Source organism: Hippichthys cyanospilos, chromosome 7 (assembly GCF_059441005.1).
Source record: "Hippichthys cyanospilos isolate Australia breed blue-spotted pipefish chromosome 7, RoL_Hcya_1.0, whole genome shotgun sequence".
Taxonomy (NCBI): domain Eukaryota; kingdom Metazoa; phylum Chordata; class Actinopteri; order Syngnathiformes; family Syngnathidae; genus Hippichthys; species Hippichthys cyanospilos.
The window spans coordinates 9775890-9791858 of record NC_142375.1 but is presented as its reverse complement, the minus strand read 5'-3'; the positions used below and the strand labels follow the sequence as shown (position 1 = coordinate 9791858).

General features: G+C 43.0%; 1 protein-coding gene across 3 annotated transcripts; it reads right to left on the bottom strand.

Annotated features, from left to right (window-relative positions):
* Nucleotides 1-14: 14 nt before the first annotated feature.
* marf1 (meiosis regulator and mRNA stability factor 1) lies at nucleotides 15-15757 on the bottom strand. Of its 3 annotated transcripts, none has more exons than XM_088420055.1 (27): nucleotides 15656-15757; nucleotides 14949-15159; nucleotides 13929-14792; nucleotides 13645-13795; nucleotides 11872-12086; nucleotides 11681-11798; nucleotides 11420-11592; nucleotides 10641-11162; nucleotides 9939-10093; nucleotides 9623-9781; nucleotides 9297-9483; nucleotides 8369-8547; nucleotides 8211-8291; nucleotides 7863-8102; nucleotides 7556-7675; nucleotides 7265-7443; nucleotides 6966-7186; nucleotides 5930-6072; nucleotides 5693-5826; nucleotides 5155-5357; nucleotides 4837-5064; nucleotides 4380-4616; nucleotides 4050-4301; nucleotides 3862-3922; nucleotides 3673-3777; nucleotides 3256-3393; nucleotides 15-2287 (listed from the first exon to the last, which is right to left on the bottom strand). In XM_088420055.1, exons 2-27 carry the CDS (start codon nucleotides 15099-15101, stop codon nucleotides 2130-2132), a joined length of 5376 nt encoding a protein of 1791 aa, XP_088276181.1. In that variant the 5' UTR covers nucleotides 15102-15159; nucleotides 15656-15757; the 3' UTR covers nucleotides 15-2129. The 3 variants fall into 3 exon arrangements, with proteins under 3 accessions (XP_088276181.1, XP_088276183.1, XP_088276182.1); XM_088420057.1 differs by having other exon boundaries at nucleotides 11872-12062; XM_088420056.1 differs by lacking the exon at nucleotides 15656-15757 and adding an exon at nucleotides 15505-15551.
* Between the last annotated feature and the right edge of the window lie 212 nt (nucleotides 15758-15969).

Below are 15969 nucleotides of genomic sequence, written 5' to 3'. Positions count from 1 at the left end.
GTCAAGTCGAAAAGTAATGCTTAGTGAAGTTTATTAACAGAACTGCATTGGTCCCTTAAACGATGTTTGACACAGTTACGGTGAGGCACTAGAACTGTGATAGATTGACAAGGGGTACAAATTATTAGAAAGAGGACAGGTTTGGATTAAAACTACGTATATTTTCAGTTCTTGAATGCAGAACATCCTGTTTAAAAATGAAAAACTTAAGCAATACAAATTGTGTTAGTACAAGAAAACTACGAAAATATTCATGTCATTCTTCAAATGTAGTCGAACCAAAACTATGTAGATACATATATTTCAAGAGCTCTTTACAATTAAAGACCTGCACAAAGGGAAAGCGAAATGTACCACTGTCTCCAGGATGTGCTAGATGCCACTGCAAGGGGAGGGGAGAGCTCGGTACAGATGAAACTCAAGGTTTCAAATCGGTATGATAAAAGCTCCTGTTCTTGACAAATCAAAATCAGTAATGCAGTGAGCAGCATGGTCCAAATTAGGTCTAGAACGGGCAGAGAAACCTAAACATGCACTGCAGCAGCAGTAGTTAACACAATTTAGGTAAATGGCCAACAGTTGGATGAACCCCAACATCGAGTTACGTCATGACAACAGCTGATCGAGTCAACATGTAACGTTTAGACCCTGAAGTAATGGGTTTTTACCCAGTCTCGGAATCTTTTTCTCCGAGGAAAAACTGCCACTCTTCACATCTGTGGCGCACGACAAACCCACGGCGACTGGCAGCAAAACGAGCAGCCAGCAGACAGGAAAACACATGATGGCAGAGAGGGAAGAAACCAACGCATCGGGACATCAAAACACTATGGCCGAGGAGGTACTACGGCCATTCCTTTGTCACCGTGGCCAATACAAGCCATTGTAAAAGCCAGGCAAAATCCAAAGAGCCGCAGAGGGTTCTCTTTCAGGACGCGATACATTCGCGAAGGCTTCACACGGCCCCTGCGCCGCTCCACTAACAAGGCCTCCGTCCCCCACCGGTCCTATTTCCCAGCAACCCACATCTGTGTACCTTGTCATTACATTACAAAACACCCAAAAAAATAAATCACTCACTGAGTGCCCCCCGAGTCATCAAATCGTCAACTGAGCCAGGAGACACTACCAGCGACAAGGCTGGGGGGGTGCTGGGGGTGGCTACAAAGGTGGCCTCCAAGTAGACAAAAAGGAAAGTGGAAACAAAAGGCTTATCACAAAGAATGCTTGTTTTTCGTCTATAATTCATTTCTATCTGCTGTTGGGTTTCATACACCATGTATGCACACTGTGCATAAGTCACACTGCCACACACAAACAGCTAAAACATAAAGACGCTGGCTACTGGCTCAAAAAATTCATACACAGTGCCTTAGGGTAGTGACCTTGGGTTCCAGGCTCATAACTGTTGACCAAACCTGCACAGCCTTAATCAGAAACGGCCATTAGCTTTTTGAGAACCTCAAAGAGGCTTCGCATCATGATGTCAACAAATATGGGTATGGACGCCTAAAGCAAAAGGAGCAAATACAGAGGATGTGGGCATCTCTGGTAATGCTTACAAACTTCTAAAGAATATCAAATGAAATTCTTTGTTTTCAGCTATTTTAGACAATATTCTTTTTTCATATATATAGTTGTACAACATCCACAAAACGGTCATTTGGTCAAGCTTATGACCTGTGAAAAGGTTTTAACCTCCTAAAACGAGTGTCCTGTTTATCTTGAGCATCTCTTCAAATGGTTTGTGTGCTGTATGCAGTGGCACCTAACTAATCTGGATTCCTTTGTGCATTTTCTAGGGATAGAATTTAACTTCCTTCAGGTTGGAATGAAATTCAAGTAACCATAAGTGGATATTACGTATGCAAATTGAAGAAAATTTGCAAAAAAGAAAAAAAAGATCAAAACTTTGTGAATACAAATGAATGAAACCTCGTAAAAGAAACTCTTCAAAAATTGTAAATGAAAGAACAGCAGATTAGAATGCAATGTCAGGGAAGCAGCCAAGACAAATGCCCTTCACGAGTGGTTAATCTGCAGTGTGATTCATATAGCTACTCAACTTTTCGCCGCAATTAAGTTGCACCTGAACTTGTTTGGCTCACTGTGTGCATGCGTGAGTTGGTTCAGAGACCTGACTTGAATGAAAAGTTAGCAGCTAGTTTGATGCGACTACGAGGGCCTTTTCTGCTAGGGCTGCCAGTGGACAAAGGGGACTCTGTGCCCATGGGCGCCGTTGGCTTGACATCTTTGGCGGCAGATACTGTGTTGAATTCTTTGCTCTCTGAAAAAGTACAAACAGAGAAGGCACCTGATGTAAGTGCGATAAAAAGTGTGACAAGCTTGTCACAATTGTGCTTTTATTGTCTTCTTGCAACTAGTACTGGCCAATGCAAAGCAATATTTAGTCAAGGCCCATATTTTACATTTACACCTAGTGGCATAACGAACAAATGTAATAAAAGGTAAATATACTGGAAAAACAAACTCTCACCTTGATGTCATCTGTAAGATAAATTAGTAATAAACTGGCTGTTGCACTGGTGCAGCGGCATTGTGCCGGCTCCCTATTGTCTATGCATAGCCATGGGGATGTGTGATTTGTAAACAATGTTCAAAGGGGCGACCGGAACCAGCCATTTGCTCAACAGCCATTTGGTGCCACAGGTCGAAACATGAGACCCGCCACGACCCAGCAAGAACTTTTCAATAAAAGGCTGCAGCCCGAGAGCTCGTGGAGAGAGACTTTGCAACGAGGCTGACACACGGTCACGCTCTCCTTCGAGCTCTCCCCACTGCAGTGGTAAAACTAAATCTCTGACTCCTGTGTTCTTATTTACACCTCTCCTTGGGTCATTTGTGGGGTATCGAGCCCACTTCAAACTCAAACCATCTCACTCAGCGTGAAATCTGGGCCTGATTAGTTAGTTAAAGCTATTTGTACTGTTTTATGAACAGCGACAGGTGTATACACAGGTTAATTGTACCTTCTACCACAGGACTGTCTAAACCCAGCCCTCAATAGCTGCTAGCCTACATGTTTGAGGTTTACTTCCTCCAACACACCTGATTCAAATGATCAGGATTGTTACTAGACTTCTGCTGAGCTTGCTGATAAGTACCATAGTTGTCTACAATCTAAAACCTACGATCTGATCTTTAGATTGTTTGCCATAGCACAATTGATCTCTCTCAGCACTTGAGTGGTCGACAATCTCAGATCGAATGGCAATTTGTCACACTCGTGCTGACCTGATGTGTGGGAGAGCGGCGGCGTTCTCTCCTCAAAATGAATCAAATCAGCCTGCTGCATTAGGACAGGGTCAGGGTGGAGCTGGGGAGATGGCAGGCACGATGGTACAGGGTCACAGAGAAGGTCGACTGCGGTGCCTGGAAGGTAAATATGGTGTGGGTTCATTTCATATTATTTATGGTCAACCAAAGGGACTATGTTTAGTCAAACGTTTTAGGGACATTGAAATAGTACATCTTTACAGACATAATACCAGGGCACGCTTGACTATGAGTCAAGTAGTGCTCGTGACCATTATGACCTGATATGCTGAATGACTGGCTAACGACATACTGTTTGCAATACCTGCTTTAACAAAGGGGAAAGTGTTAAAAAATAGAAACATGCTAAACATGGCACAGCAAAAAATGTTTTACTTAGACTCTGTGCTTCAGAATAGGCGGTGCTTGTTGGGCTGTCTCTAGGGTGCTCCACAGGACCTCCTAACTGAGGACTGCTGGGGACTGAAGCACTCGCCCTCTCTGCGAAACACCAAAACACAAGCCTGTTATCATTTACAGTGCACAAAGATCAGGCTACCGCAATGCTTGAACTGAAGGTTGTGCCTTTCATATCGTTCTTCAAAACGATAATCCTCTTGTGACCGTGTCCTTTGATCCAGACTACCTGATGATGCCATAGTATGAAGATCAGAAAAAAATAAAGTTGCGACATAATGAGAAACATTCAAGTGCAACTGTAATGCAAAAAAAAAAAAAAAAAAAAAAAAAAAGGACGGCAACTGAGTCAGCACCTGCGGAATGGCACTGAGCAGCTCATCAGTGCTGGCGTATCCATAGGCGCGAGACTCCAGGGCGCAGCCAGTAAATTTTTTATAAGCTCCTTGGAACTCAGACAGGAAGATCTGGTTGTAATGGTAGGTGTGGAGCAGTGCACGTAGATCACGGGCAAACCGGTAAAGCTTCGTCAGTCTCACCCAGTCCTCGCCGGGACTGCTTGTGGTGCTGTCAGCTTGAATGCTTCCGTCAAGTTCTTCACAGTAAATCTGTGAAAGAGGACAATTCAAAAACTGCAGAGTTAAGAGAAAAAGCTGTGATGTCATCCAATAAACAGCTTCTCTCACTTCCACAAGGTAGGGCAGACTCTTGAGTAGCTCGCTGAGAGAGAGGAACCCATATTCACAAGGGTTAAGAGGGGCTTTGTGGACCATCTGGTAATGCTGGTTCAGCTCATCCACCTTGAGGCCCTTGTCAACATTTTCTTCTTGTGACATGAGCAGTGCTAGAAGTTGCGATGTCAGTAAACGCAGAGACTTCCTGTTGATGAGTTGAACTTCCCGCCCTTCTGGGCCATCCACCACCTTGGAAAAAGAGGAAAAAAAAAAAAAAAACCTTAATAGATGCTTGTTTACTTCCCACTTCATGTTTCAGTGCCTTTGAGGACTGGAGTTGGATTGGATTTTGGAAACTGGATTACACATGGCACACTGGTTGAGAATCACAGTACAATACTTCCAGTTTGAGAAGGAATTTAATTTTACAGTTGTGCATGACAAAACAGCCTATCAAACAAATCTTTACCTTAACAACATGGGCGAGTTTGCTCAGTAACGCAGGCACAGAGGTGGTGTCGTAGTCCTGCAGCCGAAGGCCATATCCAAAGGTCTTGCTGTACTCTGTGAGGAGCTGGTTCACAGGAAGGCTGCAGTTTTTTTGAGCTCGAAGAAGCTTGACTAGTTGAGCTGCAAGGGCTTTGATGCGCTCCACCTCTGTTAAGGTTAGCACCTTCTCCTCTCCACACTCCAACACCTCGCCATGGAACGTGTGCGTAGATACAGTATATAACTCGAAGTGCATCAAATTATATAGCTTATTGAGGCCAATCAGTCGTCTACTCACCATCAGTACCTCGGGGATGGCCTCAAAGAGCTCCATGAGCTTGGTAAAGCCGTAGTAGCTGAGCTTACACTGACGCCCAAAGTGATGGTGGTAGGTGGGGATGAACTTGCTGAAGGGCATTCGGCAGTGAGGTTGGTGACGCAGGAGGTCGACGACCTCCTTCCCAAACTGCTTAGTGCGTTCTATTTCATCACCAGTACGCTCTGTGATTAAACAGGATGTTTAGTTGTACTGTAATCCACTGCAGTGCTGCAGTTAGAATTTCTTTCTCTCCACCCAGGCGCCACTCACAGTACATGTAGTTTTGTTATTGCGTAGTTAAATGAGATCAGCAATTATCTAGAATGTATAAAGCTTAGGTGCGGGGTTGAACAACAGTCAATGCAGACACGTTCCTTTAACAATTTTTCACCACGCAATCTTATTTCGGAAATCTCAGGGTGCAATCTTGGCACCGCTGTTCTACGTGCACATCCACACCAGTGACTAAAAATGTAATGAGTGTTAAAATATCTGGATTTTGTGACGGTAGCATTACCTCTCTTAGGAACAGAGATGACAGTGTCATTATCATGATGTGTGGTGGTAATGGTGGTATCAGGGATCTCGGCCAATAAGTCGTTGAGGTCACATGTGCCATAGTCTGCTACATTCCAGTCTCTGGAAAAGCACCTGATGAACATGGCATAGCACCCATTAAAACATGCAGTCATTTGGGAGCCACTAACCCTTTTTAGAATTATGACTAATATGACATTCTGATATGTTGACCAACCAGTGGTATGCTTGCATGAAGTCCTTGACAGAAACTTGCTTGCTGGCTTGAAATTTGAGAAGTTTAAGTAAGTCTTGAGTGAAACGTTTCACTTGGGCTCGATGAGTGAGAGTCAGCAGTCGTTTTGTACCCATGCCCAAGATCTGAAAAGTAAATTATGAAATGCCAAGAGCAAGAATGTGGATAATCAATGAATAATTACATAAAATACATAACATTACATAAAATATTTGCAGTAAAATGAGCAACATCTACGTGGGTGATCTCCCATCTTTGAATGATAACTACACTTATGGTAAATTACTATGAAATCTGTTTACACCGTTGTAAATATTGCGGCTACAGATTCACATCTCATCAATTGTGCCTCTATAAAGTGTTACGGTAAATAGTTATTTATCAAGAACCAGCATGACATTTTATTTGTTGATTGGGGCCACCTGCTTTTTGAACAATGAGTCTTTCACTTCTTGTACAAGAGGCCAGGACAGGATGACCTTGTCTGATAAGCATGAAGAAGTAGCGGTTTTAAGATTGCCTTGTTCCTCTGCATAAAAATATTGCTGAAATTTCTCTGCACACTCCCTGGACCACACTGATGAGTTCTGTTAGACATGTATAATTAAAGCATTCAATAGAAAGGAAACCACAAAAAACAATTTGTTCTCGCCAGACTGCTGAAAATTCCATAACAATAAGATATTTTAGGATTTCAGACTCTGCAGTGTTCTTAGTGCTGTTCCTTCTGATTTCATTTCTCTTCTTACTTGCAGTATTCAAGTATGGCTAACCAAGCTGCCACATACAGTAGACATCATTAATAAGTCGCTCTGTTCGAATACTTATTCTAAACATGTCATTCCCCTAAATTGGCAAAAACAGGCAAATTGCCAACGTGAAAAATTGCAGGGCAGGCAGTAAGCCACATCCAAAAACCACTTAGATGAACACAATAACCGTTAATGAAGTGCTTATTGATCAGATACCACAGTAAAATTGCTTTTAAAAAAGTGGTTAAGGTATTTGTGTACACTACCTGTAGGACATGTGGCACTGCTTCGAGCAGCTCGAACAGCTTTGAATAGCCATAATCTGAGACACGGCACTGCTTGGCAAAATGATGATGGTAAGAAGGTATGAATTTGCTGATAGGCATGATGCAAGATGGCTGGCTCTTCAGGAGATCAATAATCTCTCTGCTGAACTGAATGAGTTGAGGGTTGCCAACTGGACTCTTGCATCGGTGGAGCCATGACTCTGGAAGAAAACAAGGTTAAAAGTCACAAGAGGATTGTTAATAAGCTTCAGATTGTTTTAATTATTTGAAGTTCTCACCAGAATTTGGTGGTGGTGGTTTGTTTTGAATCCACTTGATGACTTTGTAACCATTCTGAGCTGTGACTATGGTAACACTGGGAACACATGTGATGAGGTGCTCCAAAGGAACGCCACATTCCAGAGTCTCATTGCCCAGATGCAGCCGACTGAACTTTGCTTCATAGCAGTCTGGAAAGCTAATGAATAAAATCAAACTAGTAATGCATTGAATTTATACTGCGAGAGAAACATGGATTACCTAACCTATAATATCAACATGAATTAGAAACGTTAGGCATATGTTGGCACCTGAGGAGGGGAAGAGTTCCTTTGTGCGATTGAAGTAATGCGTGAACCTCAGAGGCCAAAGTGCTCAGAGACATGACCACAAACGGAATTGTATAAGAATCTGGGTCAAAGTCTGTTTCACTAAGAAATAGAAAGGAAAAATATCATAAATCAATGATCAGACTTCAAACAAAGGCTTATTCAAAGTAATTTTGTTGTTTCGTTTTTTATGTAGTTAGTGGGCAAATCCAGTCAGCGATAGAAAACATTTCCTATCATAGTGGTATTAGCATTGTACTGTACTGTACAACACAGACCAGATTCTTGCCTGAAATTGTCCCGTGTGTAGTGTTGTCTGCAGATAGGTTCATGATACTCTAACGCCTCAAACACCACAGGACTGCCGCTTGCTGTGGAGGAGCTCTCTTGTGACTGAGAAGAGCCTAGTGGACTCTGACGGATTTGGCTGCTGGGAAGAAGGCACACCAGCCTCGTGTTGCCCTGTTCCCGAACAGACACTACATCCGGTAGCCTGTAAAGATCGCTCATCAAAAGCTTACGATGGTATCTGTAGATAGGTGGAGAAGCGATAGAAGTAAATAAGGCAAAAATCGAAACGGTGATGTGATCTGTCATGGTTGATTCTGTTGAGATGCTGGGAGATCAATATACATACTTCTTCTCATAGATCTCAGTGAACTTGAAGAGAGGAAGGCAATTGGCGGGTGCCTCCTGAAGAATGTTGATGATCTCTGAGCTTTAAGACAATGAAGAGGTCAAATTAATCTCCATACAGATCCCAAGCCAAAAACACTATTGTCCTAACATTTGTACCGTTGTATGGCCATGGATTTGTTGTGGCCACCTGTGATTAGTGACACCTGGATACGCTTGCCTCCAATTTTATAGCGGTGGAGTCCACTGACAGCAGTGATGGCCTGCTGCAAGGACAGCATCTGGATTGTAGCCTTAAGTTGATAATCGGTGTGGGGACTGAGCTCCACCCCTTTCACCTAAAATACAAAATAAAATAAACCACTCTGAATTTGAAATTTAGATCTTACCCCATGTACAGCACTTTGTATGCAGCAATGGCTGTTTTGAGTTGCTATATAAATAAAGTTGAATTTAAGAAGAAGAGATTATATATCTATCTACACACAGTATATATATATATATGTATATACAGTGATCCCGTTAGTTCGCGCTTTGACTTTCACGCTCTCGGCCTTTCGGGGTTTTTTTTTTTTTGGGGGGGGGGCATACTGTTTTTCTTGCATGCCAGATAGACAAGGTAACTATAAAGGCACTTGTCAACGGGCCCTCCTCGGACGCAGAACTACTGCAGATTACAACTCCACAGGGACGTGCTGTGTAACTCATTAAACGCACCCCGGCACTCATTGTTGTCAACAGGCAGAGTCAGAGGAGCAGACGTTCACCAGACTGTTGGAAATTGCTTACCTAGATTTCTTCAGTTCACTTACTGTAGAGTATATAAGGTTTAATCATTTACAATTTAAGTAAATATGTGTACTGCAGTACTTTCAAGTCCGAGGAGTGCCCATGGCAATTGCATTTATAGTTACCGTGTCTGTCTGGCATACAAGAAATTGTCACAGCATGTCTCTCCACAATACAGTTTAGCTTTTTTTTTCCTCTAAAAAAATCAGCGAAAGACCGAGGGCGCGAAAACCAAAGCGCCAAGTAGCAAGGGCTCACTGTATATATAATTACAATGCTACTGTAATGAAGGACATACCCGTCCGTATCGGAGGAAGGTGTCATGTAGAGTCTGCTGTAGTTCCTTGCGAGACATTCTGTAGTCAAGGTTAGCGACCTGGATTTCAGCGCCATCTGAAAATGGCTCCGGTGGACAGTCTGAACAAGGGCTTCGGGGAGCAGCAAGTATGGGAGAAGATCGGCTAGAATGGCAGGGCGATGCAGTCCTTTTGGAGAGGGAAACAGCCAACATTATATCTGGTATCAGTGTAAGTTAAATCACGACCATTGAATCTCACACACATGCACGCAAACGCACACACAGGCTGTCTTCATAAGGTAAGTGTGCATGTGCAATACGCTCACCTAGAAGACCAAGAACCCTGGGACAAAACAAGAGGGCTAAAGCTTCTGTGCAGGTTCAGCTTGCTGAAAGCGGAAGGTGTGCTGATTTCAAAGTCTTCTGAGCATCTTTCCCCCTTAACAGGTGACCCTGTCCCCTTGCGAGGATTGGAGCCATCGCTTCTACATGGAGGAGATGAAAACAGTCTTAACAGCAACAGTCCAACAATTCTAGTCCTGCTTGCCAGTAAGATCATTGATTCACATCAAGCCAAAACATGACATTGCACATTAAAACCCTCTCTTTTTGGGTATAACGTTTCCCTTTCGATGTGTGTACCTTTTCTTGTATGCGGATTGTCTAACAAAGCCAGGTTTTGTGAGCTGCTCCTGGGATCCCATATCAGCATTACTCTGGGGAGAGGAGGATGAGGGCCGCCCTTGATCTAGGTGGTGGAAACTCTGTTTAGGTTTGCTGTCTGCACTATCCGACTCCTGCATAAGAAAGTGGTGGTGGATGTTAGTAGATACCCAATTGACGGAGGCTCAAGATGCACTGTACAAAGAGTATGGGAAAGTTGTTTCCACGAACAGCAGTCATTACCAAGCAACAGGTTTTCTCATTGAGAAGAACTGCGGGCATGAGGGTCGATGGCCAGAAAGCTGAATATGGTACATGAAGCAGACTTGGGACTCAACACAAAAAGGCCTCATACAGAAAACGGCACTAATACAGAGTACAGGCTGAAGCTTCACAGACACCATTAATCACTTTTGATCAGTTGAAATTACCTGAAACATTAGTAGAATTTCGAGTTTGAAAAAACATGCAGGACATACGATTAAACACACAGCTATGACTACTAAAACATGCTAGCTATTACAGATGATTGATGTTAGGCAAGCAGCTACAAGCTGTTAGTCAAGCCAGCAATTTAAAGGACACTGAGGGTGGGGGTGGAAAGGCTATTGCACAGCAGTAAGTACAGGGAAAGAGGGCAATGTAGGTTAATGGAGAGCAGGCATTGGTGAGTCTGCTGACCTGATAGGACTTTGCAGGAGCACCACCCGGAGGCCCAGAGCACCCCCTCTTGGGGCTGTAGGGCCTTTCGGGCAATGGGCCAGGCGTGTAGCATTGGCGAGTAGCTCGCCGCGCCCTCCTGGGCGACCTTGGCTTCTCCAGGGGCAGAAAAGAGGAGGATGTGGCTACAGGAGTGGTAAACAATGTGTCCTGGCTTTGACAAGGCAGTTGCAGTGTTCGAGGCAGAGCAAAGTGATGGGACTGACACTGAAGCTCACTCTCAAGACTTGCATTGTCTCTGGGCCATGGGGAGACTGAGAGGCTGATTCGATGGCCAAGCACGTCCTCATTTTCCATACGCTTGCGGGCACGTGACGCTGCCTCAGGACTGCCAAAACGTATAACGGCTGTGCCCTGGGACATGCCCAGGACCTTGCCACCGCAGTTGTCTGAGAGGCGGCGGAGCCTGAGCTTCACAGCGTTCCAAAGGCTCTTGTCACAGTTGACGGGAAGGTTGCGCACATAGAGCAAGTTGTAACTGGGCTGAAGGAGGGGAGGAAAACATAGCGGGCCTGTCTAGATGCGTACTGTTTACACTTAAATGCTGTTGTCCTTTTCAGTAGCAACAAGACAGTTTATTGCTGAGTGGCTCGTGATGGGGAACAACATTTGGAGGCTCAGTTTTATGAATTAAATGTCCTCTTTTAAGCCTACACCATGATGAGTCTCCAATCTTTGAGGCCATGACTTACCGGATTCAACAAAAAAATAGTTCAACGGTACATGCTTTTAATGCCTACCTGCAGTTTGGGAGGCATGCGTGGAGGCAGGTCAGCTGTGATCTCTTGAAAAGACACATGACTGTTGGCGTGCTGCAGCAGGGCCTGGGATGTATGGTTACCATGGACCAGGATTACCTGGAAACCATGGCGATGACGCAGGTCACTCAACTCACTCGCAAAGTTGACATCAGCTGTTGATATTAAGGGATAACACGTTATACAATTACTTAGTTAAACAAACTCTAATGGATTACCATGGAAAATCTGACCATCACGCACATGACACTAAGACAACAGTTGCAGGTGCTGTATGGGTCTCAGCAAAGCGCCGTAAGCTCTGGCGGAGCTTGTCATCAGCAGCATTCTTGGCTGTGGCATTGATGTGTGCCACAGTAACCTGGTGAAGAAAAGTGCAGTCACATGGTGCGTCAAATCAGTATTATTTTCCATGAGCTTTTTGCACAAGTTACCTGGCAGTTGTTGAGCTCTTGGATAACTGCTTTACTTTCCTTACTGATGTCACACACACAAATGAACTCTGCCTCACGGTGGCCCTGGAAAAAACGGCTGCGTATACGCTGTACAATAACCTCAGCGGATCTTCCACTGGGTACGCTGCAGTTCTCTATGTCCCAAAACACGCCAACTGGAGGGACGTTTTCTGTAACAACACTTTCTGGTAAGCCTGACCGACAAACAGACAAAATGATCTATTAAAAACAAAACAAACAAACAAACAAAAACAACAACAAATCTTACACTAAAAGAGATTAACAGTGTAAAGAGTTACAACATTGCAAAGTTTACATAACACTCCTTCCTTAGCTTGGCCTGATTTATGATGCTTTTGAAAAATTCTATGAAAATAAGCAATGTAACATGATACAGGTGACATTTTGCATTGCATGTATTAAATAATGTTTGTCAAGCCTAGAACTATTGATTATTGAGTCTAAATTTTTCCTATAAAGATTGCAACAAAAAGGATGTGTTAGCCACTTGAATTCTTTGACATTTATAAGACATACCATAATCCATCAACCAAATAAAAGTACTGTATATGGTTTATATATTATTCAGGAGTGTCAAAGTAGAAGTTTTAACTATGGAGATTAAGTTAAGTATTGTAAAGTGTTACAAAAAAATTACTCAGATAACTAAGGTCTATTTACTTCTGAGGTACTCAGGTAACTAAGGTCTATTTACTTCCTGAGGCAGCTGAATTTATTTGCTAACATTCCAACCAAAGAAGAGCCAGTGGGACAAAGTCTAAGATGGACATTTACATAGTTTCACCGTAAAGAGTGATGACTCTTTGGGTTTAAAAAAAAAAAAAAAAAAAACAACAACTTTGTAAAACCATCGAACAAAACTGTTAGTCTATACAATATTTAATGGTTTATGTTAATTCAAACATTTTACCCGAGTAAATATCTGCTAAGAGCTGAAGAAAATGGTTGTTGAAAATGCAATTATGGAAAACTGCAATGAATTAGTTGAACCATTTTAATCGCATGGCAGCACTAATATTAGTTATTTGGGGGGGGGAAGCTAAGGGATAGCTTTGTGTTAAAGATGAAAAGACTAATAATTCTGTGAAGTGGAGATCATTTTAAGCCCCTATCCCACAGAGGGGCGAACGGTGGAGAGTGTCTATGAAGGCAGTGACCTAAATCTCTTCAAGGGTTGATCAAGGTCGTAGAAATTTTTAGAAGAATTTTTGCCAGAACTGCTCTCATTGCAAGGAAATTTTGAACATGTTCAAAACCTCTTTGCAGCAAGCGCAACAGTCTATGACTCAACACAACACTTATGCTGCGGTACTCAGAAAAAAAGAATGACAGGTTACATATGGCCCTTAGGTCAAACTTTGGACACCACTGGTTTGAATGTTATTGCAAACTCTCATTTCAGAGCATGCAAGTGGATGTGGGGGTAAAAAACCTAACTGACCAACAATAACAACAATCTTTTAAAACAGATTCCATTTAACAGTTGATGACTGACAGCAGTGTTTGTGTTACTAATAAGTTTTGCTTGCATGGGTAAACAAGTGTGGTCTAAATCTGCTGTGTACTCCAGTTTTAATTTTGAATCAATAACTGCTGACTTTACTTTTGTATTCTTAAAAACAAATGAAAAGAATTACAGACAAAGGACCTGTTAATGTACAGCATGTAATGTCATTAAAAAACTAATAATCAGCTATCAGTTATGAGCCATTAATTCAAAAGTGTGCTTACCAAACGTTTGGCAAATTTTGGCTTGACTGAGCGCCACGCTATCAGATGATGTGCCACAGCCGTTACAAATAGGGATAGAAACTGGAGCTGTTTGGGGAAAAGGAATATTGGGCCACATCTTTTCTGACTTGGAAACCGAACCATTCATGGGCTGCAAACACATTTTAAAAAAATAAACACAGGCACATATTGGGAAATGCAGTGAAAGTCTCAGTAAATAAACACATACATCTAAATTACCTTAAGTGATGTTCAAGAAATAACCAGTGTCAAACTTCACCAACCTTCAACAAGCAATCCTGGCAGTAGTGCGCCCCCTTCACACAAACGGTTTGCTCAACATTTAGGTGCATAGGATTTGAGCAGAGATGTGCTGATGTGGATGTGGTGTTAATGCTGGTGGTAGCAGAGTGGTCGCAGAGTGCTGCACTTGTCTGGGTTCTTCTGACCATAGGACTGCAGTCCCTTCCACAGATATAATGGCCAGAAGAGGCCAGGCATGAGCCATGCAAGGGAGCCGGAAGAGCAGAAATGGGTGGGAGTGAAGAAGCTAAAAGCGGCTGAGAAGGAGGGAAAGAAACTGGGTTGATTGGAAGAGATTCAGCTGGGTACGTGTGAAGAAGCCCTGGGCAACAAAGAGTGTGGGTCTGAGCTGAGATGGGCTGGGAGGTAGTGACTGAAGACGACCTCTGAGGTTTGTAGACACAAGTGAGCAGATCATTAGCATCACCTTTAGGCCCACAGCTCAGCTTGTGTTTGTACTCAGGAAAACTTGAGGTTGCAGAGCAAGGCCCTGACCTGCAAGTATTACTGGTGCTATAGTTGGGCATTGCCAATGAGCCAGAAGCCCCATATGGTGCGACAACACCAGCTATGTTACTACCAGTAACACCTCCACCGTCTGATAATCCATAACCCTCGGTGATACAGTAATCACAGTGGGCACATACGCTTACTTTGGGGCTAGGCCCCTGTTGTTGTCGAAGGTGATCTTGTGTAAGCTGGGGCGGAGGCAAACCAGAAGCAGCCAAAGGGAGAGGGGGAAAAGCAAAGAGCTGGGATGATTGGGAGGATGAAGGATAGTGCAGAGGGGGAGGAGGAACATCCTTCAATTCCAGCACTGCTTTTTTGCTGTCCATGTCATTGTCCTAGCAGGGAGAAAAGTCATACATTCATATACTGCATAAGATGAGCATTTGCAAAGTGCAGTCTTCTTTCATTCTTGTGAGATTCGAAAAAAAAAACTGCTAACTTTATTTGCTTCAGATCTCAACACATACAACGCTACATATTATATATGGTACCTTTCCATTCGTTTCAAGGGGGACAAGTGTGTCATTGGTGGTGAAGCAGTCTTTGAGTTTCCAAAGAAGGGTTGAGGCTTCTGTTTTAGGATGCCCAATCCATGGAGAAGTTTTCAGGCTGCAAACAGATCGCTCCTTTCCTGGTCCTTTCATCGCCCATCTTCGAGGGGTCTCTCAACATACTTGGATCTTCCTTCTCTCTCATGCCTTCCTATTACAAGAAACGAAAGTGGGAGAAAGTAGAAACCTTGGTGACTTATCTGACCTTGTAGGACAGGCGGTGCTTTTATTGAACAAGTGCAATGATTGCACACTTGCGACGTAACTTTAACGAATACATTTATACGCAGTTGAGCTCCTCGCGGTTCCAGTAGATCACGTGGACGGTTAGCTGGCGACACTCGAGTTTTTTAAATGACATGATTGTGCCAGCTCGTTGGCGCCTGGTAGCAAAGTAGATGTCGCTTATCTCTGCGTATTGCCTAGATAATTGACTGATAGCTAACGCAGACGACGAAGCCTAGCTGAACGCCACATAAATCGTTTAAACTTTTACCTGGCGAAGCAACGGTTTCGTTTGAGCTAACAAAGGCTAGCTTAGTTATCTACTATAAACACAAGCTTAGACACTTCCTGTTTCGTGTTTCTTACATAACGACCCTATCGTAAAGAAGGCAATTGGGAAACAGCAGTGTCCATGTGAATACCTGACACAAGGTTTCGTTTGTCACATATTCCTAAAACAGACTGCTCCACTCCAGCCAGCTTTCAAGGCGAAACCCCGCACCTTTTTGTAACCTACCCTAGCCAGAAAGCAGTCGCAACTGTCGTGAATTCGTTCATAATCCACACATTCTACTAGAAACTGAATTCTATAAAAAAAAAAATATATATATATATATTCTGAGATACGTTTTATTCGATTAAATCGATATAGATGTTTTGAAATATATTTTGTATTTAATCAAATCAATCCAACACCTTTTGATTGTTCATATGGTCTCAACTAGGTCACACACTT